General features: G+C 44.8%; 1 protein-coding gene across 3 annotated transcripts in view; it reads right to left on the bottom strand.

Moving 5' to 3' along the window:
• Positions 1-3,689: 3,689 nt before the first annotated feature.
• LOC129811645 (regulator of G-protein signaling 6-like) overlaps positions 3,690-23,124 on the bottom strand; it is a 72,060-nt gene continuing 52,625 nt past the window's right edge. For all 3 annotated transcript variants that reach the window (XM_055863108.1, XM_055863111.1, XM_055863110.1), the window contains exons 6-17: positions 12,341-12,392; positions 11,628-11,692; positions 11,125-11,201; positions 10,479-10,560; positions 8,682-8,756; positions 6,904-7,008; positions 6,495-6,667; positions 5,870-5,995; positions 5,421-5,607; positions 4,780-4,872; positions 4,164-4,217; positions 3,690-3,916 (exon numbers count right to left, since the gene is read on the bottom strand). In XM_055863108.1, coding sequence (XP_055719083.1) covers positions 3,866-3,916; positions 4,164-4,217; positions 4,780-4,872; positions 5,421-5,607; positions 5,870-5,995; positions 6,495-6,667; positions 6,904-7,008; positions 8,682-8,756; positions 10,479-10,560; positions 11,125-11,201; positions 11,628-11,692; positions 12,341-12,392 — 1,140 coding nt within the window. In that variant the 3' untranslated portion in view covers positions 3,690-3,865. The remainder of the gene's footprint in view (positions 3,917-4,163; positions 4,218-4,779; positions 4,873-5,420; positions 5,608-5,869; positions 5,996-6,494; positions 6,668-6,903; positions 7,009-8,681; positions 8,757-10,478; positions 10,561-11,124; positions 11,202-11,627; positions 11,693-12,340; positions 12,393-23,124) is intronic.

Here is a 23,124-nt window from a genome sequence, read left to right as displayed (position 1 = left end):
GGTTTAGTTTGCCTGGCAGTGGTGGCACTGTTTTCAAATGCTGGCCTAGCTAGCAGAAATTGTTCCATTCTGCTTCCAGGGCAAGATTCGTGACAATAAATGTCAACCTGTGGGATTTGTGCTACAAAGCCTAAAACGTTAGCATTTGGAAACTGCCATGGAAACTAAACCAAAGCATGGATTTCTGTCATACATTGTCTATAGACTGCTTACAGGGTAAGGAAGCCAATATGTCATTTTGTAATTTGGGTGAACTATCCCTCAATAAATTAAGCATTTCTATCTAATAGTCAAGAGCTTTTAGTTTATGATAATCATATAAATATCAACCTGTACAGTGCATGGCAGCAACTCTAATTTTATTTTAAATACTGTAATTCTCTCAGTATTTGACTTTAGTAATATTGACTCTGGCAGTTGATCATATGCCCCCCCCTTACCACAAGAGGGAGCTGTTGTGCTGTGAATGATACCCTCCTCTATCTCAGCACTTTGGGAGAGTAGAAGAGCGATGCAGCAGAGGCCTTCAGATGAATCATGTATCTTCCAGTTCCAGTGGTGGATGTGATATCAGTCAGGTGCATCCTGTTGGTTTATGTCCTTTCAGCAGGGATGTTCGTTGTTCTGTTCAGTGGTGGAGATCGAGGTAATTTCCCTCTTGGTTGTGTTTGAAGATAGAAGAAGAAGGCGAAGAAGAAGAAGAATCAAGCAGCTTGCTGGTTGGCTGTGCACGTAACCTTTTCTCCCCAGCTCAAACTCCCTAAACTTCATTTCACAGAGAATTTTCCCTAACAAGTATACACACTGTTTGGCAAATAAAACAATTGCTTGCAACAACATAACATGAGGAATAATACATACACATATGTCTGTAATGACTGAGCATGTAAGTCATGGTTTACATTGACATGAATGCAACAAAAAGGCTAGCACTAAATGAAACATGCTTCTCTTGGGCTGTTAAGCGATATAGGATCCTTCTGATTGCGGGGTGATGACATATTTCGACATCCAAATAAATATTCCTGCCACAGTCCTCCTGTTCGGGCATGCCTGGCCACCATGGCCCATAGAGGACTGTGCATGGTGTTTAGTCTCCATTAGATGACATTGGTGACATTCCAAAGTGGTAGTGACGCAGGGCTATTTTATTAGGGGCCTGTAAGGCATGTGAATGTCACTTAAATAGCTCTGACTGGTCAAATGTGGCATTTATTTGGCATGTATCTGCTTGAATAGGTGCAGGATAATACAGAAACACCATGTATCACATTGTTATTGATCATTACATTGTTGGGTTTTGAGTTTGCAAGAAAGGCATTTCACTGTACTTGTGCATGTGACATTAAAACTTGAAACTTGGTGCTGTGTGAAATATTAAATAAGGCTGAAATCACTGATTCAGAGACAACATTATTGAGATTTTCCATAAGGGAAAGGGTTTTCAAGCTTTAAAGCTGTCTATATTGATTTAATCAAATGATAGGTGTTCTCTTCAGTGTATGATTGTCTGTGTTGGCCAGGTCTCCTTTGAAAAATAGGCCTATGACCTCAATTGGACTTCATGCTTTCAATAAATAAAAATCCAACCATAGCATGAATTCTAAACAAACACAATTTGATGAAACATGCAATGATTAATTGTAGATTCTCTATCAAGCCCTTATGCCTACTCCTGGAATGTAATAAAACATGGAGAATTTCCCTCAAAGTCGCTTCTATAATAACAATTACAATACCTTAGATTTATGGGCAAACAAAAATATATTCCCAATCACTGCAAAAATAATAGGTTTTAAGTTTCCATCAGTAAATAGGATTATATGGTGTACTATATAAGAAAAAAATATGATACAGATTTAGACAAAGATAAAGATATAAAAAAAGAGATTTGTTAAATACAGAACAGAAAATTGTCCTCCTGCTGTCCTTATTGCTGACTGCCTAGTGTGGGCAGACTGAACTGTATATGTATATGCAGTTGGATGTTTACATACACTTAGGTTGGAGTCATTAAAACTCGTTGTTCAACAACTCCAGTAATGTCTTGTTAACAAAACTGTAGTATTGTCAAGTCGGTTAGGACATCTACTTTGTGCATGACACAAGTAATATTTCCAACAATTGTTATTTCGCTTATGATTCACTGTATCACAATTCCATTAGGTCAGAAGTTTACATACACTAAGTTAACTGTGCCTTTAAACAGCTTGGAAAATTCCAGAAAATTATGTCATGGCTTTAGAAGCTTCTGATAGGCTAATTGACATCATTTGAGTCAATTGGAGGTGTACCTGTGGATGTATTTCAAGACCTACCTTCAAACGCAGTGCCTCTTTGCTTGACATCATGGGAAAATCAAAAGAAATCAGCCAAGACCTCAGAATCAGCCAAGACCTCACAGGTCTGGTTCATCCTTGGGAGCAATTTCCAAATGCCTGAAGGTACCACGTTCATCTGTACAAACAATAGTTTGCAAGTATAAACACCATAGGACCACGCAGCCGTCATACTGCTCAGGTAGGAGATGCATTCTGTCTCCTAGAGATGAACGTACTTTGGTGCGAAAAATGCAAATCAATCCCAGAACAACAGCAAAGGACCTTGTGAAGATGCTGGAGGAAACATATACATAAGTATCTATATCCACAGTAAAACGAGTCCTATATCGGCATAACCTGAAAGGCCGATCGGCAAGGAAGAAGCCACTGCTTCAAAACAGCCATAAAAAAGCCAGACTGAGGTTTGCAACTGCACATGGGGACAAAGATCGTACTTTTGGAGAAATGTCATCTGGTCTGATGAAACAAAAATAGAACTGTTTGGCCATAATGACCATTGTTATGTTTGGAGGAAAAAGGGGGAGGCTTGCAAGCCTTGAAGCACAGGGGTGGCAACATCATGTTGTGGGGGTGCTTTGCTGCAGGAGGGACTGGTGCACTTCACAAAATAGATGGCATCATGAGGCAGGAAAATTATGTAGATATATTGAAGAAACATCTCAAGACATCAGTCAGGAAGTTAAAGCTTGGTCGCAAATGGGTCTTCCAAATGGACAATGACCCCAAGCATACTTCCAAAGTTGTGGCAAAATGGCTTAAGGACAACAAAGTCAAGGTATTGGAGTGGCCATCACAAAGCCCTGACCTCAATCCTATAGAAAATGTGTGGGCAGAACTGAAAAGGCGTGTGCGATCAAAGAAGCCTACAAACCTGACTCAGTTACACCAGCTCTGTCAGGAGGAATGGGCCAAAATGTACCCAACTTATTGTGGGAAGCTTGTGGAAGGCTACCTGAAACGTTTGACCCAAGTTAAACAATTTCAAGGCAATGCTACAAAATACTAATTGAGTGTATGTAAACTTCTGACCCACTGGGAATGTGATGAAAGAAATAAAAGCTGAAATAAATAATTCTCTCTACTATTATTCTGACATTTCACATTCCTAAAATAAAGTGGTGATCCTAACTGACCTAAGACAGGGAATTTTTACTCGGATTAAATGTCAGGAATTGTGAAAAACTGAGTTTAAATGTATTTGGCTAAGGTGTATGTAAACTTCGACTTCAACTCTATGTATATCTGTATATGTCCCACTATGCCTCATTGAGCTTGTATGTAGCCCTACTGTATGTGCTTGTACTGTGTTCATGCCATGTGGTGAGTGGGTCAAGCCCCCCCCCCCCCCCCCCCCCCCCCAGCTGGGATGATCTGTGGTTCTGTGAGTAGTCCTAATTCCAGCGCTGCATGGTACTGTCTGTGACCCACCAGAGCAAAGCTCCCCACCCCAGCAGCGCTCCTCTCCCTGCATGGTCATGACCCCTCCAGGGGTGTCTGTCTGTGCCCTTCCAGCCCAGGCAGTGTCAGGATGACTGCATCAGCCCTGTCAGCCGCTTGCCCGTCAACGACTTGCCCTGGAAATTGGAAACAAACTTTACTGGCTGAGTTTTTGAAAAATAATGCAGTTTGTGTACAGTGCTGTGCCAAGAAAGTACTAAGACTAGTTACCCCTGCATAAATGTTGAGCACTTACCTGTCCTTAAAATGGTAATAAATACCATCAGACCTCTGCACTACTAGCCTGCACAATTATATTGAACTTGAAAAAGATCTTCATTAGGTTGCGTGCCTGTGATACAGCCCCAGTTCCTGGTGACTTACCACACTGCGGGTGAACTTTTCCAGGGAGGTACGGCGGCCCTGCTCACCCTCTGTCTGTGAATAGGGGAAGCATGGTGTGGGGGTGGGAAACGGTGAGAGGCACGGGGAGGGGATGAGGGAAGATTAGAAAAGTGTCAAGGAAAAACACAGGTTACATTTTAGGCCATGAAGCCAGAAGCAGTGGCTGTGGTAGAAGAGCTAGGGGCCAGGCCAGCAGGGGGGGGGGGAGTCTTTCAAGGGGACTACATAACACAGGGATGCACTGCTGCTGCTCACCAAGAGAAGATGATGCTTTGATCTGCTGTGGTGCTGATCATCCTAGTACACAGTATAACAGGACTTGCTTTACTTTCAATTTTAGAGAGCTGTGAATGTATAAATCCGAAGGAGTCAAATAATATAATAAACTGAACGACATGAATACTCGAGCAAAGGTAAGCCGTCTCAGTTCAGATGTAAATGGTGATATAGTATCTGTAGAAAGTGTGGATTTGAGAATAAAGTTGCATCTTCCAAATAAAAGTATGGAGTGCTTTCAACCATATTTAGTAAATGCATATTATCACAGGTTTAAGATGGTGGAGTTGTGACTGAGTAGGTGTTAGTTACAGCTCACCAGCTTCTTTCTGGCTAGCAGGAGGTCCTGATAAATGTTGGATCTCAGGAAGCGTGCATAGCTGTCACTTTTCATCAACTTGAAGATGTGTTCCTGGAGAAGAAGGAGAGATGGTTGATGTGTGTGTGTGTGTGTGTGTGTGTGTGTGTGTATGTGTGTGTGTGTGTGTGTGTGTGTGTGTGTGTGTGTTGAGTTGAGTTGATTATGTAAGAGTGGGAAGGAAGGAGCTGAGTGTAAACCATGCTTGATGATAACATGGTGGGAAGAAGGAGTCTCCTGAGATGGCTGAATGAACACAAAGCCATCGTATAGCCATTGAAGCTAATGCACCGTGAGGCAATTTCCCTCAAACAAAGCAAATACAGTTCGAATCTAGGATGAATGTATGTGCCATTCACAGTTATTACTCAGCCCATTAGACCCTGAAAAACATCGTTTCTTCACCACCATTCACTTAATTTCCTTTCACTCCATCTGTCCATCCACCCCCCTCTCAGCCAGCAGTGTGTGGGTGGGGATTATGATGTTATGTGTTTGTGTGAGTGGTTGAATGTGTGTGCAGTAGTAGCAGTAATATTGACAGTCTGTGTGGGTGTGCATGCATATGTGTTTGAGTGAATATGGGAGACTGTGATATGTACCTGTGCGTCCTCATAGCTGTATCGTCCAGGATCTTTTAGGTTATGGCTGGTGAGCTCATAGCTGTGGGAGTCCAGGTTGATGGAGCTGGGTGCACCCTCTGCCAGGAACTCCTGCCAGATCTCCTGGGCCCTGGCCGCCACGTTCTCAAGGGGCCTCCGCTTCAGGTCCTGCACTGCCAACCAGAACCTAGTCAAGGGGCACAGGTAGGGCACAGCCAATAGAGATCAGTGTCTGCATTCACTTCCTCGTGTTAAACTGCCAGGAGAGGAGAGCACCCCCTTGTGGACATGCATAGCGGTCATTCCATTTAATCTCATTGCTGCCACTCAAAAGCCTCTATTGGCCTGGGGAATATAAATGGATGTGAAACAGTAGAAGGGAAGAAGATAGTGACAGTGTTATCATTGGGAACTGTGCCTGCCTGAGCCTATAAGGCTCCACCTCTCACCGGAGGTTCTCTGAGCTGAACTCTGACTCCAGGAACTTGAGGAAAGCGTCCCGTCCCGCTGGGTCCTTGAGGGCCTCCTCCAGAGAGAAGCCCCACTTCTTCACACGGTGCTGGCTGGGGTCCCGGCTGCTCACAGGGAAGAACGGAGAGAGACGACTGTGAGGCATCTCAGAATGCCAATCAAACCTAGCATAGAGCTGGTTTACTGCACATGCTATTCTCACATTACGCTCCCACAGTACATACGTTGTGGGTGTGCATGCTGTTTAAAATGTGGAGGAATAGGGAAAGAAAGAGGAGCTAGCCATGGGGGTATCATGACATTTCGGTCAGCACCTGAGAGCACTAACCCTCTGCCTGACCCCACTAGTCATTTGAGGAGTGATTATGTTTGACTAGTGAGGTCGGTCCATGGGGCCTATGGCCTCACGCCACCGGAGGCTGTTGAGGGGAGGATGGCTCATAATAATGGCTGGAACGGAGTAAATGGAACGGTATCAAACACATGGAGGCCATGTTCGATTACCATTCCATTTATTCCATTCCAGCCATTCCTATGAGCCCATCCTCCCAATTAAGGTTCCACCAACCTCCTGTGCCCCACACTGCCTCCCAATGAACCCACCTAGCCTCCAGGTCCCAGAAACTCATGTCATCGCTGATCCAGGGGTTGGACGGTTCAATAGTTGACGCTAAAGGATCGTAGACCATGAACTGCTCTGTGTAGCTCATGAGGCTGTCTGCTACTTTGGACATTTTCATACAGTGTCTGTCCAGCTGCATGTTCAAGAAGGAAATCTGAGAGAGAAAAGACGGCAGAATGAGAGAGTAGCTCATTAATCAAGAGGAGAGTTGGCGTTATGATTGATGAGTGAGACAGATTGGCAGACAGACAGACAGACAGACAGACAGACAGACAGACAGATAGATAGATAGGCAGACAGACAGACAGATAGGCAAACAGACAGACAGCAGGAAATAATGGATAATGGCAGTGTTAGTAATGACCTGTCAGGAGCATCACAGTGTGTTACCTCCTTCTGCACGTCCTCTCTGGTGGGCTTCCTGGCCGGCTGGGACGGGAGGGACTGGGGGACTGAACTCTGAGTCTGGGTGTCGTCTGTTACCCCATACACCGACTGAACATGGACAGAATGGATATACAAATCTGTTATTTGTATTTGTATTTATTATGGATCCCCATCAGCTACTCTACCTGGGGTCCAGCAACATTAAGGCAGTTTATACAATTTTAAAACATTACAATACATTCACAGATTTCACAACACACTGTGTGCCCTCAGGCCCCTACTCCACCACTACCACATATCTACAGTACTAAATCCATGTGTATGTATAGTGTGTATGTTATTGTGTGTGTGTGTGTGTGCGTGTGTGCGTGTGTGTGTGTGTGTGCGTGCGTGCGTGTGTGTGTGTGTGTGTGCGTGTGCGTGCGCGTGCGTGTTCGTGTGTATGCATGCATCTGCGCCAATGTTTGTGTTGCTAACACATTCCCCGCTGTTCCATAAGGTGTTTTTTATCTGTTTTTTAAATCTAATTTTACTGCTTGCGTCAGTTACTTGATGTGGAATAGAGTTCCATGTAGTCATGGCTCTATGTAGTACTGTGTGCCTCCCATAGTCTGTTCTGGACTTGGAGACTGTGAAGAGACCTCTTGTGGCATGTCTTGTGGGGTATGCATGGGTGTCCAAGCTGTGCACCAGTAGTTTAGACAGACAGCTCAGTGCATTCAGCATGTCAATACCTCTCATAAATAAAAGTAGTGATGAAGTCAATCTCTCCTTCACTTTCAGCCAGGAGAGATTGACATGCATATTATTATTACTAGCTCTCTATGCACATCCAAGGGCCAGCCGTGCTGCCCTGTTCTGAGCCAATTGCAATTGGCACCTGACCATACGACTGAACAGTAGTCAAGGTGCAACACAACTAGGGCCTGTAGGACCTGCCTTGTTGATAGTGTTGTTAAGAAGGCAGAGCATCGCTTTATTATAGCTAGACTTCTCCCCATCTTAGCTACTACTGCATCAGTATGTTTTGCCATGACAGTTTACAATCTAGGGTTATTCCAAGCAGTTTAGTCATCTCAACTTGCTCAATTTCCACATTCTTTATTTCAAGATTTAGTTGAGGTTTAGGGTCTAGTGAGTGTTTTGTTCCAAATACAATGCTTTATGTTTTAGAAATATTTAGGGCTAACTTATTCCTTGCCATCCACTCTGAAACTAACTGCAGCTCTTTGTTGAGTGTTGCAGTCATTTCAGTTGCTGTAGTTGCTGACGTGTATAGTGTTGAGTCATCTGCATACATAGAAACTCTGGCTTTACTCAAAGTCAGTGGCATGTCGTTAGTAAAAATTGAAAAAAGCAAGAGGCTTAAACAGCTGCCCTGGGGAATTCCTGATTCTAACTGGATTATATTTGATAGGCTTCCATTAAAGAACACCCTCTGTGTTCTGTTAGACAAGTAACTCATTATCCACATTATAGCAGGGGGTGTAAAGCCATAACATATACGTTTTTCCAGCAGCAGACTATGATCAATAATGTCAAAAGCTGCACTGAAGTCTAACAAGACAGCCCCCACAATCATTTTATCATCAATTTCTCTTAACCAATCATCAGTCATTTGTGTAAGTGCTGTGCTTGTTGAGTGTCCTTCCCTATAAGCATGCTGAAATTCTGTTGTCAATTTGTTTCCGTATTGCTTATACACTCACCCTCAACACACGCACACAGATACATACATACATAAACAGAGACAACTCATCACTAAAAGCCTTCTTCCTTACCTTTTTCACCCTCTGTGGATTCTTCTCTCTCTGGCACTTGCGAATGTCCATCTCTGTGGTGTTTACACAGCCTGGCTGTGAGAGAGTTAGTTTCCAGGTCAGATTATAGTGGGTCACCAGAAACATCCTTCCCTAGCCTGGAGGCTAGACTTAATTCAAACCTGGAGTTGGCTAATACAGAGCCCCACTAGGATCCAAATTAATTCAGGCTAACCACCAGGCCCCACCAGACATTAAAACACTTTATTGTTCTGACAGTGGAGCCCTACAGGACTTTCACTGTAACATTCCTTGTCCTTTCATCATGCCCTCTCTCTATCCCTTCAGACCTTAGCACCACCACCTCCTCCTCTCAGCTTAGCACCACCACCTCCTCCTCTCAGCTTAGCACCACCACCTCCTCCTCTCAGCTTAGCACCACCACCTCCTCCTCTCAGCTTAGCACCACCACCTCCTCCTCTCAGCTTAGCACCACCACCTCCTCCTCTCAGCTTAGCACCACCACCTCCTCCTCTCAGCTTAGCACCACCACCTCCTCCTCTCAGCTTAGCACCACCACCTCCTCCTCTCAGCTTAGCACCACCACCTCCTCCTCTCAGCTTAGCACCACCACCTCCTCCTCTCAGCTTAGCACCACCACGTCCTCCTCTCAGCTTAGCACCACCACCTCCTCCTCTCAGCTTAGCACCACCACCTCCTCCTCTCAGCTTAGCACCACCACCTCCTCCTCTCAGCTTAGCACCACCACCTCCTCCTCTCAGCTTAGCACCACCACCTCCTCCTCTCAGCTTAGCACCACCACCTCCTCCTCTCAGCTTAGCACCACCACCTCCTCCTCTCAGCTTAGCACCACCACCTCCTCCTCTCAGCTTAGCACCACCACATCCTCCTCTCAGCTTAGCACCACCACCCTCCTCCTTTCAGTTTACCACCACCTCCTCCTCTCAGCTTAGCACCACCACCCTCCTCCTTTCAGTTTACCACCACCTCCTCCTCTCAGCTTAGCACCACCACCTCCTCCTCTCAGCTTAGCACCACCACGTCCTCCTCTCAGCTTAGCACCACCACCTCCTCCTCTCAGCTTAGCACCACCACCTCCTCCTCTCAGCTTAGCACCACCACGTCCTCCTCTCAGCTTAGCACCACCACCTCCTCCTCTCAGCTTAGCACCACCACCTCCTCCTCTCAGCTTAGCACCACCACCTCCTCCTCTCAGCTTAGCACCACCACCTCCTCCTCTCAGCTTAGCACCACCACCTCCTCCTCTCAGCTTAGCACCACCACCTCCTCCTCTCAGCTTAGCACCACCACCTCCTCCTCTCAGCTTAGCACCACCACCTCCTCCTCTCAGCTTAGCACCACCACCTCCTCCTCTCAGCTTAGCACCACCACCTCCTCCTCTCAGCTTAGCACCACCACCTCCTCCTCTCAGCTTAGCACCACCACCTCCTCCTCTCAGCTTAGCACCACCACCTCCTCCTCTCAGCTTAGCACCACCACCTCCTCCTCTCAGCTTAGCACCACCACCTCCTCCTCTCAGCTTAGCACCACCACCTCCTCCTCTCAGCTTAGCACCACCACCTCCTCCTCTCAGCTTAGCACCACCACCTCCTCCTCTCAGCTTAGCACCACCACCTCCTCCTCTCAGCTTAGCACCACCACCTCCTCCTCTCAGCTTAGCACCACCACCTCCTCCTCTCAGCTTAGCACCACCACCTCCTCCTCTCAGCTTAGCACCACCACCTCCTCCTCTCAGCTTAGCACCACCACCCTCCTCCCCTCCTCCTTTCAGCTTACCACAGGGCGATGGACGTCCCAGAATGCCCTCTCCTGGCTGTCTAGGATCTTTCTCTCAGCCTTGTCCTTCTTCCTGTCGATCCTGAGGGTAGGGGAGAGAGGACAGAGCCAAGTCAATACTGAGAACACAGACAGACATGTCACTCTTAATGAGAGACCAGAGGAGGGTAAAAGCTCAAAGTGGAAGTCACAACTTGTTTCGTCACCAAACAATCTGTGGTCTGGCCGCTGGCTGGTAGGGTACAACTCTTACATAACTGACATTTACTGATCAGTGCTTGGTTGGACTGTTTCTCTCTCTCACTCTGAATGTAACAACGCTAAAATGTATTATCTCTCAACTACAGTAAATACTTAGTGCTCAGACTATAATCATTTGAAAGGGTAATCATGACCAATTAGGTTTTTCTCATGTCCTGATATCGTGTTTACAAATGTCAACCAGCAGATGGCGATGTAGTGGAAGGAACAGTGATAAAAGTCAATGAGTAAAATATCACCTAGAAAGTAACCGAGGGGTATGCATCTGGCACCTGCATCAATGCATGAAATATAAGGAATACACTGACATAGGGCACAATAGACAAAGTATCAAAACCACAATATGTTGTGTGCGTGCTCTTTTGCCTAGTTATTGTCCACTCACTTGACCTGCGCCTCAGCTTGCATGAAGATGAACTCCCACTTCCTGGCGAAGGCCCTCTGCAGTCGAGCCAGGTTCTCCTGTAAGACCCCCCAATTATAGAGATATGAGGGGTAAGAGTAAACCAGTGAAGGTTCTTGGGTAATTGCATCGCTATAATGCTTTTTGCTGCATAGAGCTAGCCAGCTCAGCGTAACCAGGAAGTAATATCACGGCTGTTGTAATTTGCATATAATAAGGGCATCTGCTTGGCAAATGAGCAATACAAAACATCTGTCATACATATTAAATGAAGTCACCTATTTGAATTGTGTGGAAAACAACACTCTGACCAAACCTATAGAGCATGGAATAGACTAGAGCTCCGGAGCATGGAATAGACTAGAGCTCCGGAGCATGTGATCTGAGAGAATCTGTAGTGGTGTAGTTGATACCTCTGTTAAAGAGTCAGTAGTGTATTGATAGTGTACTGACGACAGTTCCAGTAGGGTGAATAGGGGACTCACAGCCTCGTAGTCAGCTAGCTCCAGCCTGGCCTTGTTCTGCATGGTGCGCTTGCACAGGTAAATAGCTGCAGAGGAGAGAGAAGACAGCAGAGTGTAGTCAGTTACTTACTGTTGCTTGGCAGACTGCCTGCCTTTAGTGATATTGCCAAACAAATGTCACATATGCTGTATCGCCAGTTGTAAGTGTAGTTTATTTCTTGCAAACAAATGCCACCTACTCGGTTTCCGCCTGAGTAAATCTGTTCTGATCAGAGTGCGGTGAGCAATATTTAATGAGACAGTTGGCAACTTTTCCATTTACATAATCAGGCTGGAGAAATGCCATGCAAACATGAACCCCTGGAGATGTACAATAATGTCACGTAAGACCTCTGTACCCTGATTGGCTAATATAGCGCTGCAGACCTGGGGGTAAAATTAGATCCTACTGGGGAGATAGTGGGATGCATTACATAGTGGGCCACTCAATCAATACTGGGTGTGAGACAACAACAGATCCATAGTCTGTGTTTACACTCTAGGCAGGAGGATATGACACAGTCTGGGCCTCTCACTCTGCACTGAGCAGGGCTATAGGTTAGGCTGGCAGGGAGGGGCATCAGGGGGGAATAGCTGGGGGTTACGCATAATGAAAATATGAGGGGTAACATTTAGACACATTTGAGTTCAATGATATTTCTCAATCCACCCTTAGGGACCACAACATAACTTACCATAGTCTGTGTTTTCAGGTTCCCAACAATTAGAGGGCCAGAAGTATGGAGCCTGAGGAGGAAAGTGGAGAGATCATTAACTTACTCATCATCTTAAGATCATTTATACATCAGAGCATCTGCACAAGACTGGAGAGGGTCTCCTTTTTACTGTTTTTCCTAATGTTGATGCAGACAAATTTCTCCACGCAGTGTTTGAAGTAAACAGTTCCTTTTCGTTTTGATTCACTCAGTAAACATTTTTGTGTTGAGTATGTGGATAAAAATGTTCAAATAATGAGGTTTTAAACACATTTCTGAGACACAGTTTGGTTTGAAGATGGGCAGCCCCGGTTTTAATATGCATGTTGTGTCCAGTCCACCCTGACTCATAGCCCTAAGTCACAGGTGTCAAACTCATTCCACGGGGGGCCGAGTGTCTGCGGGTTTTCGCTCCTCCCTTGTACTTGATTGATGAATTAACTTCACTAATTAGTTAGGAACTCCCCACACCTGGTTGTCTAGGGCTTTATTGAAAGGAAAAAACAAAAACCTGCAGACACTAGGCCCTCCGTGGAATGAGTTTGACACCCCTGCCCTAAGTCATGTTGAGATGAAGATGCTGGAGAACACACAAACCGTCCATACTCTTTGTTCATGCCTTTCCCTCTCTACGAACATGCTGAAGTTTAAAGAAGATGAGTGGTGTGATAATCAATGCCCTTCTTATGCTCTGCATAACTATCTAGGTAAGAACAATAGCTATATTCTCCATCCAGATTTCTTTGATTATTGCAATTGATATTTCAGATTCACAGTTCATTCCATGATGCATAAATAATGTATTTCTCAGATCCATCATTTCTAATGATGGGCAGAATTAGAATGCAGAGATGTGCCGAGACATCTCCAATATCACTCATATAATTAGCTTAAAGCCCCCATGCAGTCTTTGTCATTTTATTTTTAAATCTGCACTGTATGTCTATAAGATCACTGTGAGTGTTTAGTGAAAATGTGTAATGTAAATACTCAGTCTGATCATGTGGGTGTTAGGAAACAAATGTGAAGATATTTACATACACAGCCCTGATTGGCTGATAGGATGGTCTAGAGCCGACCCCCTTACCCAGATGAACAGTCAGATCACACTGTGACATCATGATGTGAGCCAAAAGTTCTATACCACCTGAACAGGTTAAAATTTCAAGGTTTCTTTTCAGACAGCTTACACAAAAAGTGCAATCTCAAAATTTTCACAGTTTCTGAGTGTTATTTCGACCTCATAGTGTGGAAATATCATAACTGCACTGCCCCTTCAACAACAAAAGGCTAACAAGATGATTGAGATATGAATATGTGTCAGAATCAACACAGCAGACAGGTTAACATGTATTTTCTCAAGTCTAAACCAAACTGCAGCAGTGACATTTTATGGTGTGACTCTGCTCAAAGCTGCGGGAAGTAGGGGTGCTGAAGGTGCTGCAAATTGAAATACCTTTGCCAAAATTATTTAAAATAAATGTAGAAATTCAAAATACTACACCAGAGAGCATAATTTAGCCACAGAGGATCAGTAGCTTTTAAAAAATAGCTGTGGATTAAGTTTTATCACAAGCAATTTGGGCAGCATGCATGCCAAATATAGAACAGCTTGTTGCATTGTGGCCAAAGACAAATAATCTATAGAAGAATTTTGGAACCTTTAACCCTGGCACTTTGACTGTTAAAATCATGGGTACACGAGCATTGTTTGCCAGGCCTGACTTGGGGTGCAATTGTAAATTCAATCTGGAGTGCCAGAGCATTGTCAGATTATCCGTTTGTAAACTCAGAGCGTTCAGATCGCACACTGGACACTCTGACCGAGGAGTAGGGTAGATCCACGTGTTCTGACCTCACAACGACAGTCATGCACCCAAGCTAACTGACTAATGGTGGCTAGCTTGCTAGCTACTTCAAGGCACAAATGTGAGAACACCTCACTCTGACCATTTTACTCGCCCTAGCAGAGCTGGTTAGGCTGTTTTCATTTTATCCAGAGCGTTGGTGACTGTAACTCTGCTGCTGGCAACAATTTAATTAAGTTTCTTTGCTGACGATTACTGACTACGGTCCTATTCAATGAGTGTTGAGCGTTCGTAAATGCATCAGTTACTCACACTCAGACGAGAGTGCTCTGAAATCGGAGTAGATAGCCAGAGTGAATTTACGAACGCACCCTTGACTGGGAACTGTCACCTATGGATTATATTTCGATGGTTGGTTGTGGCTGTCAATTAGCTTTTTGCACATTTCTAAATGCACAAGAAAAAACATTGGGATACTATTTGGAAAGCAAATGCCTACTGCTGAAAGTAGAAGACTAATCTGTCTGTTGAAGCTAAGAATTTGTAACAAGTGATTGCATTTAGAATTGTTGTGCAATAATTGATAAACAAGATACATACAGTGCATTCGGAAAGTATTCAGACACCTTGACTTTTTCCACTTTGTTAGGTTACAGCCTTATTCTAAAATGTATTAAAATATATATATATATCATCAATCTATACACAATACCCCATACAAAGCAAAGCAAAAACAGTTTTTTTGAATACTGAAATATCACATTTACATACAGTTGAAGTCGGAAGTTTACATACACTTAGGTTGGAGTCATTAAAACATGTTTTTCAACCACTCCACAAATTTCTTGTTAACAAACTGTAGTTTTGGCACGTTCATCTGTACAAACAATAGTACGCAAGTATAACACCATGGGACCACGCAGCCGCCATACCGCTCAGGAAGGACATGCGTTCTGTCTCCTAGAGATGAACGTACTTTGGTGCGAAAAGTGCAAATCAATCCCAGAACAACAGCAAAGGACCTTGTGAAGATGCTGGAGGAAACAGGTACAAAAGTATCTATATCCACAGTAAAACGAGTCCTATATCGACATAACCTGAAAGGCCGCTCAGCAAGGAAGAAGCCACTGCTCCAAAACAGCCGTAAAAAAAGCCTGACTACGGTTTGCAACTGCACATGGGGACAAAGATCGTACTTTTTGGAGAATTGCCCTCTGGTCTGATGAAACAAAAATAGAACTGCTTGGCCATAATGACCATCGTTATCTTTGGAGGAAAAAGGCGGAGGCTTGCAAGCTGAAAAAACACCATCCCAACCGTGAAGCACGGGGGTGGCAGCATCATGTTGTAGGGGTGCTTTGCTGCAGCAGGGACTGGGGCACTTGGAGTGGCCATCACAAAGCCCTGACCTTAATCCTATAGACATTTTGTGGGCAGAACTGAAAAAGCGTGTGCGAGCAAGGAGGCCTACAAACCTGACTCAGTTACACCAGCTCTGTCAGGAGGAATGGGCCAAAATTCACCCAACTTATTGTGGGAAGCTTGTGGAAGGCTTCCCGAAACGTTTGACCCAAGTTAAACAATTTAAAGGCAATGCTACCAAATACTAATTGAGTGTATGTAAACTTCTGACCCACTGGGAATGTGATGAAAGAAATAAAAGCTGAAATAAATCAGTCTCGCTACTATTATTCTGACATTTCACATTCTTAAAATAAAGTGGTGATCCTAACTGACCTAAGACAGGGAGGTTTTACTCGGATTAAATGTCAGGAAGTGTGAAAAACTGAGTTTAAATGTATTTGGCTAAGGTTTTTGTAAACTTCCGACTTCAACTGTAAGTATTCAGACCCTTTACTCAGTACTTTGTTGAAGCACCTTTGGCAGTGATTCCGGGAATTCTTTAGTATCATGCTACAAGCTTGGCACACCTGTGTTTGGGGAGTTTCTCCCATTCTTCTCTGTAGATCCTCTCAAGCTCTGTCAGGTTGGATGGGGCATGTCGCTGCACAGCTATTTTCTGGTCTATCTAGAGATGTTAGATCGGGTTCAAGTCTGGGCTCTGGCTGTGCCTCTCAAGGACATTCAGAGACTTGTCCCGAAGCCACTCCTGTGTTGTCTTGACTGTGTGCTTTGGGTTGTTGTCCTGCTGGAAGGTGAACCTTCACCCTAGTCTGTGGTCCTGAGCGCTCTGGAGCAGGTTTTCATCAAGGATCTGTCTGTACTTTGCTCTGTTCATCTTTCCCTCCATCCTGACTAGTCTCCCAGTCCCTGCCACTGAAAAACATCCTCACAGCATGATGCTGCCACCACCATGCTTCACCGTAGGGATGGTGCAAAGTTTCCTCCAGACATGACGCTTGGCATTCAGGCCAAAGAGTTCAATCTTGGTTTTCATCAGACCAGAGAAACTTGTTTGTCATGGTCTGAGAGTCCTTTAGGCGCCATTTGGCAAACTCCGAAAACTTTTTTCTTCTTCTCCCACACAATTGGCCGAGGCCAATAAAATGTTTGGGCTTTTCAATATTTTTATCTGCCAAAATCTAGCTATTACTGGCTAACGGAAACAAGTGACCGGGACCCTGGAAGATTTATAATTTATTGGACATTTTAGGAATTTACCAGTCATCCATATGCATTGGGTGTGTAACCCATTAGGGTGTCCACCCACGCAGCCAGCACCATCAATAATCAAGGGATATTGGCCAAATGAGCCACATATACACACACTTAAAAACAGTCTATAACAAATGACAAAAACACTATTCCTTGTGTTTCGAATTTCGATGTGTAGCATATGCAAAACTTTATAGCCCATTGTTTTATTGGTATTTACTTTCCTAAAACAATAATAGTCCACCTCATGTTCAGCTGTGGGAAATGTGAGCACTAAATGCAACAAGGATTTGCATGCATAGGCCTATAGACTTAGGTGTCCACTGTATGATATTAATATTTAAAAAGTAAATATAAAGGAAGAGAAGCTTAGTCCTAACCCCAGAGATAGAGAGAGAGAGATGCCGTAGGCATGCTATGACACCAACATTCATTAATTTATCCTTGTCAGATAGGCTACTTCGTCTGCTATACAGATATAGGCATACAGAAGGAGGCTAATTCATACATTTTCTATCTGAATATTTTTTATAAAGATAAGTATTATATTGTTATATTATAGGGGTAACTCTGGTAGGCCTAAAACATTATTCCTCACCTCAAGTTCAACTGTCAGAGTCAGTTGGAGCGCCTGAGCGCACTGCCTTCATGTCATAGGCCTTCAGTATAATAGAGGCTAATAGCCACACCACACCAAACCTTCACAAACGTTTCTAAACTTTATTAAGGTAATATCAAAAGTAAGTCAAGCCATTGTTTATCGGGAAAATATGAGCAGGATATTAAATCATGGTAAACACAACATTACAGTTGGAACTTGATTTGGCCAAAGAAAATGGCTCAACAGAATGAAACAAAACACTTGCGAACTGGATTACACATTCACAAAGGTTTTGAACAGGCTGTATTGCAGCAATTACCAAGAAAGGCTAGTGCCTACCATACCCAACAAATGACAGCAAATAGGCTAATGATGTTGATTTTACAACAGGCCTTTACAACAGAACCTATCTTAAACTAAATACAGAATTTAGCCAACGAAAATGTCTGCTCAGAATTATTTATTTATTTATTTTATTTCACCGTTATTTTACCAGGTAAATTGACTGAGAACACGTTCTCATTTGCAGCAACGACCTGGGGAATAGTTACAGGGGAGAGGAGGGGGATGAATGAGCCAATTGTAAACTGGGGATTATTAGGTGACCATGATGGTTTGAGGGCCAGATTGGGAATTTAGCCAGGACACCGGGGTAAACAAAATACATTTTGCATAGACTATTTAAAGAACTGATTTAGACTAATACACATGCCTACAATAATAAAAATGATTTCCATAACAAAAATAATAAAACAAATGCTAAAAAATATATATATATTTTTTGCATCCTACCTGAATAGCAAGTTGCACATACAGTACCAGTCAAAAGTTTGGACACATTTGTTTTTCAACAGGACAATGACCCAAAACACCTCCAGGCTGTGTAAGGGCTATTTGACCAAGAAGGAGAGTGATGTTGTCCTGCATCAGATGACCTGGCCTCCACAATCACCCAACCTCAACCCAATTGAGATGGTTTGGGATGAGTAGGACCGCAGAGTGAAGGAAAAGCAAGTGCTCAGCATATGTAGGAACTCCTTCAAGACTGTTGGAAAAGCATTCCAGGTGATGCCGGTTGAGAGAATGCCAAGAGTGTGCAAAGCTGTCATCAAGGCAAAGGTGGCTACTTTGAAGAATCTCAAATATAAAATATATTTTGATTTGTTTAACACTTTTTTGGTTTCTACATGATTCCATATGTATTATTGAATATTTTTGATGTCTTCACTATTATTATAGAATGTAGAAAATAGTAAAAATAAAGAAAAACCCTTGAATGAGTAGTGTGTAGTGTGTCCAAACTTTTGACTGGTACTGTATGTGTGGTATTAAAAAAAGATTCTGCTAATGTCTAATATTATGTAAATGACGTAGCATGCATTAAATATTTTTACTTGAAACATCACAGATTTATCTCAAAGCACAGCAGGAAGTTGTCATTAAAAGCAGGGCTTCCAAAGATGCAGCACCTATTTATAGCACAGTGTACCCACACAGCCTCTGTCAAAGCTCCTCAGTGCTGGCACAGAGACATACTCAAAAGGGCATCAACATACTCAAAAGAGCATGCAGGTCCTCTTTTATTGTCAATGATGACGCTCACTTGTTGCACCACACATAACATCAGAGGAAGGGTATTTTTAGTCCGATTGAATATGGGTGACACACACGCGTCCCCTTCCAGAAAAAGGCACGTCATGCATTTTAATCTGAGGGAAAAGAAGTGTGCATAAATGGATTCTCCGGTAGATTGGGGGAGGAGTGGGATGGGTGAGTGACAGAGAAAAGTGCAGAGGAAGAGAGGACTGCCAGCTTAGCGCTTCCCAAAGGGAGCTGCTCCTAGCTGGGATTAGCCAGCCATAGTGACTCATTATTCTGGAGCTTTTCAGCAGGACTAGGGACCATTCAGCCTCCACTACACTATAACTTACTGTGCTGAATGTCACAATGCATGCAGGGCCGGCTTAATGCAGGGGCTTCCTGGGGCTGAAGCCCCTGGGCCCAGGCCTGAGGGTGGACCAAGAGGTACAAATAACAACAAAAGTACAAATAACTAAATAATGAAAATATAAATATAAACTCAGCAAAAAAAGAAACGTCCTCTCACTGTCAACTGCGTTCATTTCAGCAAACGTAGATTGCCTGCAATGACAACAAGCTCAGTCCGATGATGTTGTGACACATCGGACGCGAGTGAACCGCCACAGACGAACCCTCCACCTCCAAATTGATCCCGGTCCAGAGTACAGGCCTCGGTGTACCGCTCCTTCCTCCAACAATAAATGCAAATCCGACCATCACCCCTGGTGAGACAAATCTGCGACCCATCAGTAAAGAGTACTTTTTGCCAGTCCTGTCTGGTCCAGCGACGTTGGGTTTGTGCCCATAGCCGACGTTGTTGCCGGTGAAGTCTGGTGAGGACCTGCCTTACAACAGGCCTACAAGCCCTCAGTCCAGCCTCTCTCAGCCTATTGCGGACAGTCTGAGCACTGATGGAGGGATTGTGCGTTCCTGGTGTAACTCGGGCAGTTGTTGTTGCCATCCTGTACCTGTCCCATAGGTGTGATGTTCGGGTGTACCGATCCTGTGCAGGTGTTGTTACACGTGGTCTGCCACTGCGAGGACGATCAGCTGTCCGTCCTGTCTCCCTGTAGCGCTGTCTTAGGCGTCTCATAGTACGAACATTGCACTTTATTGCCCTTGCCACATCTGCAGTCCTCGTGCCTAAGGCCTAAGCATGCCTAAGGCACGTTCACGCAGATGAGCATGGACCCTGGGTATCTTTCTTTTGGTGTTTTTCAGAGTCAGTAGAAAGGCCTCTTTAGTATCCTAAGTTTTCATAACTGTGACCTTAATTGCCTTCTGTCTGTAAGCTGTTAGTGTCTTAACGACCGTTCCACAGGTGCATGTTCATTAATTGTTTATGGTTCATTGAACAAGCATAGGAAACATTGTTTAAAGCCTTTACAACGAAGATCTGTGAAGTTATTTGGATTTTTACAAATTATCTTTGAGAGTCCTGAAAAAGGGACGTTTCTTTTTTTGCTGAGTTTATTAAGGAAAAAATATACTGCATATGTTATATACAGTGTGTTTGGAAACTATTCAGACCCCTTGACTTTTTCCACATTTGTTACGTTACAGCCTCATTCGAAAATGGATTAAATTAATCTTTTCCTCATCAATCTATACACAATACCCTGTAATGACAAAGTAAAAACAGGGTTTTAGACATTTTTACTAATTTATAGAACAAAACAAAAACAGGGGCGGCAGGTAAAGTGGTTAGAGCGTTGGGCAGTAACCGAAAGGTTGCTGGATCGAATCCTTGAGCTGACAAGGTAAGAATCTGTCGTTCTGCCCCTGAGAAAGGCAGTTAACCCATTGTTCCCCGGGCGCCGAAGACATGTATTTCGATTATGGCAGCCCCCCACACCTCTCTGATTCATGGAAAAAAGGCTGCCTAAGTATGATCCCCAATCAGAGACAACGAAAGACAGCTGCCTCTGATTAGGAACCATACCCGGCCAACGAAAAACTAGAATGCCCACCCAAATCACACCCCGACCTAACCAAATAGAGAAATAAAAAGGCTCTCTGGAGACTCTGGACTGCAGACCGTCGCTGGAGACTCTGGACCGCAGACCGTCGCTGGAGGCTCTAGACCGCAGACTGTCGCTGGAGGCTCTCTACCGTCGACCGTCGTTGGAGACTCTGGACTGCCGACCGTCGCTGGAGGCGCTGGACTGCCGACCATCGCTGGAGACTCTAGACTGCAGACCGTCGCTGGAGACTCTGGACTGCCGACCGTCGCTGGAGACTCTGGACTGCCGACCGTCGCTGGAGACTCTGGACTGCCGACCGTCGCTGGAGACTGTGGACTGCAGAACGTCGCTGGAGACTCTGGACTGCAGAACGTCGCTGGAGACTCTGGACTGCAGAACGTCACTGGAGACTCTGGACTGCAGACCGTCGCTGGAGACTCTGGGCCATGGATCATCACTGGAGGCTTCGGGCCATGGATCATCACTGGAGGTCTGGAGCGTACAGCTGGCACAACCCGTCCTGGCTGGATGCTCACTTTAGCCCGGCAAGTGCGGGGCGCTGGCACAGGACGCACTGGGCTGTGAAGGCACACTGGCGACACAGTGCGTAGAGCCGGCGCAGGATATCCTGGACCGAGGAGGCATACTGGAGACCAGGAACGCTGAGCCGGCACAACACGTGCTGGCTGGATGCTCACTTTCGCATGGCAAGTGCGAGGAGCTGGCACAAAACGCACCGGGCTGTGGATGCGCACTGGAGACACATTGTGTATCTCCGCAAAACATGGTGCCTGACTGGTCCCACGCTCATCACGGCGACTGCCTTGCTCCAGACACCAAACCATTCACTCTACCTTATCACTCCCCTCAACTATCCCACAATACTCCTCGCTCAGTCTCTCCCAATATTCCTCTTCGTTCTCAGACTCGCCCCTCAGCTTCGCCGACCAACTCGTGTGCCCCCCCCCCCCCCCCCCCCCCCCCCATAAAATTGGGGGGCTGCCTCTCGGGCTTCCGTCGTGGTCGTGAACTTCGAAGTCGCCGTTGTTCCTCCTATCTCTCCCGGGCCCAGGATGTCTGCTCCTCCTGGCCACGCTGCTTGGTCCTTTGGTGGTGGGATCCTCTGTCACGTTCGTTTAGAGATGGATTGGACCAACAAAATAGCTTCCAATACTCTACTCAACAAACTGGATGCAGTCTATCACAGTGCCATCCGTTTTGTTACCAAATCACCTTATACCACCCACCACTGCGACCTGTGTGCTCTAGTCGGCTGGCCCTCGCTACATATTTGTCGCCAGACCCACCGGCTCCAGGTCATCTATAAGTCTATGCTAGGTAAAGCTCCGCCTTATCTCAGTTCACTGGTCACGATAACAACACCCACCCGTAGCACACGTTCCAGCACTGATCATCCCCAAAGCCAAAACCTCATTTGGCCGCCTTTCCTTCCAGTTCTCTGCTGCCAGTGACTGGAACGAATTGCAAAAATTGCTGAAGTAGCAGAATTTTATTTCCCTCACCAACTTTAAACATCAACTATCTGAGCAGCTAACCGATCGCTGCAGCTGTACATAGTCCATCTGTAAATAGCCCACCCAATCTACCTACCTCATCCCCATACTGTTTTTATTTTATTTACTTTTCCGCTCTTTTGCACACCAGTATCTCTACTTGCACATCATCATCTGCTCATTTATCACTCCAATGTTAATCTGCTAAATTGTAATTATTCGCTCCTATGGCCTATTTATTGCCTACCTCCTCATGCCTTTTGCACACACTGTATATGGACTTTCTTTTTTCTACTGTGTCATTGACTTGTTTATTGTGTTATTGGTTTGTTTATCGTTTACTCCATGTGTAACTCTGTGTTGTTTTCTGTGTCACACCGCTTTGCTTTATCTTGGCCAGGTCGCAGTTGCAAATGAGAACTTGTTCTCAACTAGCCTACCTGATTAAATAAAGGTGAAATAAAGAAATTAAAAAATTAAAAAAGGCTGCCTAAGTACGATCCTCAATCAGAGACAACGATAGACAGCTGCCTCTGATTGGGAACTATACCCGGCCAACAAAGAAATAGAAAAACTAAAATGCCCACCCAAATCACACCCCGACCTAACCAAATAGAGAAATAAAAAGGCTCTCTAAGGTCAGGGCGTGACAGAATGTTCTTGAGTGCCCCAGCCATAG

This window comes from Salvelinus fontinalis, chromosome 15 (assembly GCF_029448725.1).
Source record: "Salvelinus fontinalis isolate EN_2023a chromosome 15, ASM2944872v1, whole genome shotgun sequence".
Lineage (NCBI taxonomy): Eukaryota > Metazoa > Chordata > Actinopteri > Salmoniformes > Salmonidae > Salvelinus > Salvelinus fontinalis.
Note: the sequence above shows the minus strand (reverse complement) of the source record. Positions and strands in the feature narration are given on the sequence as shown.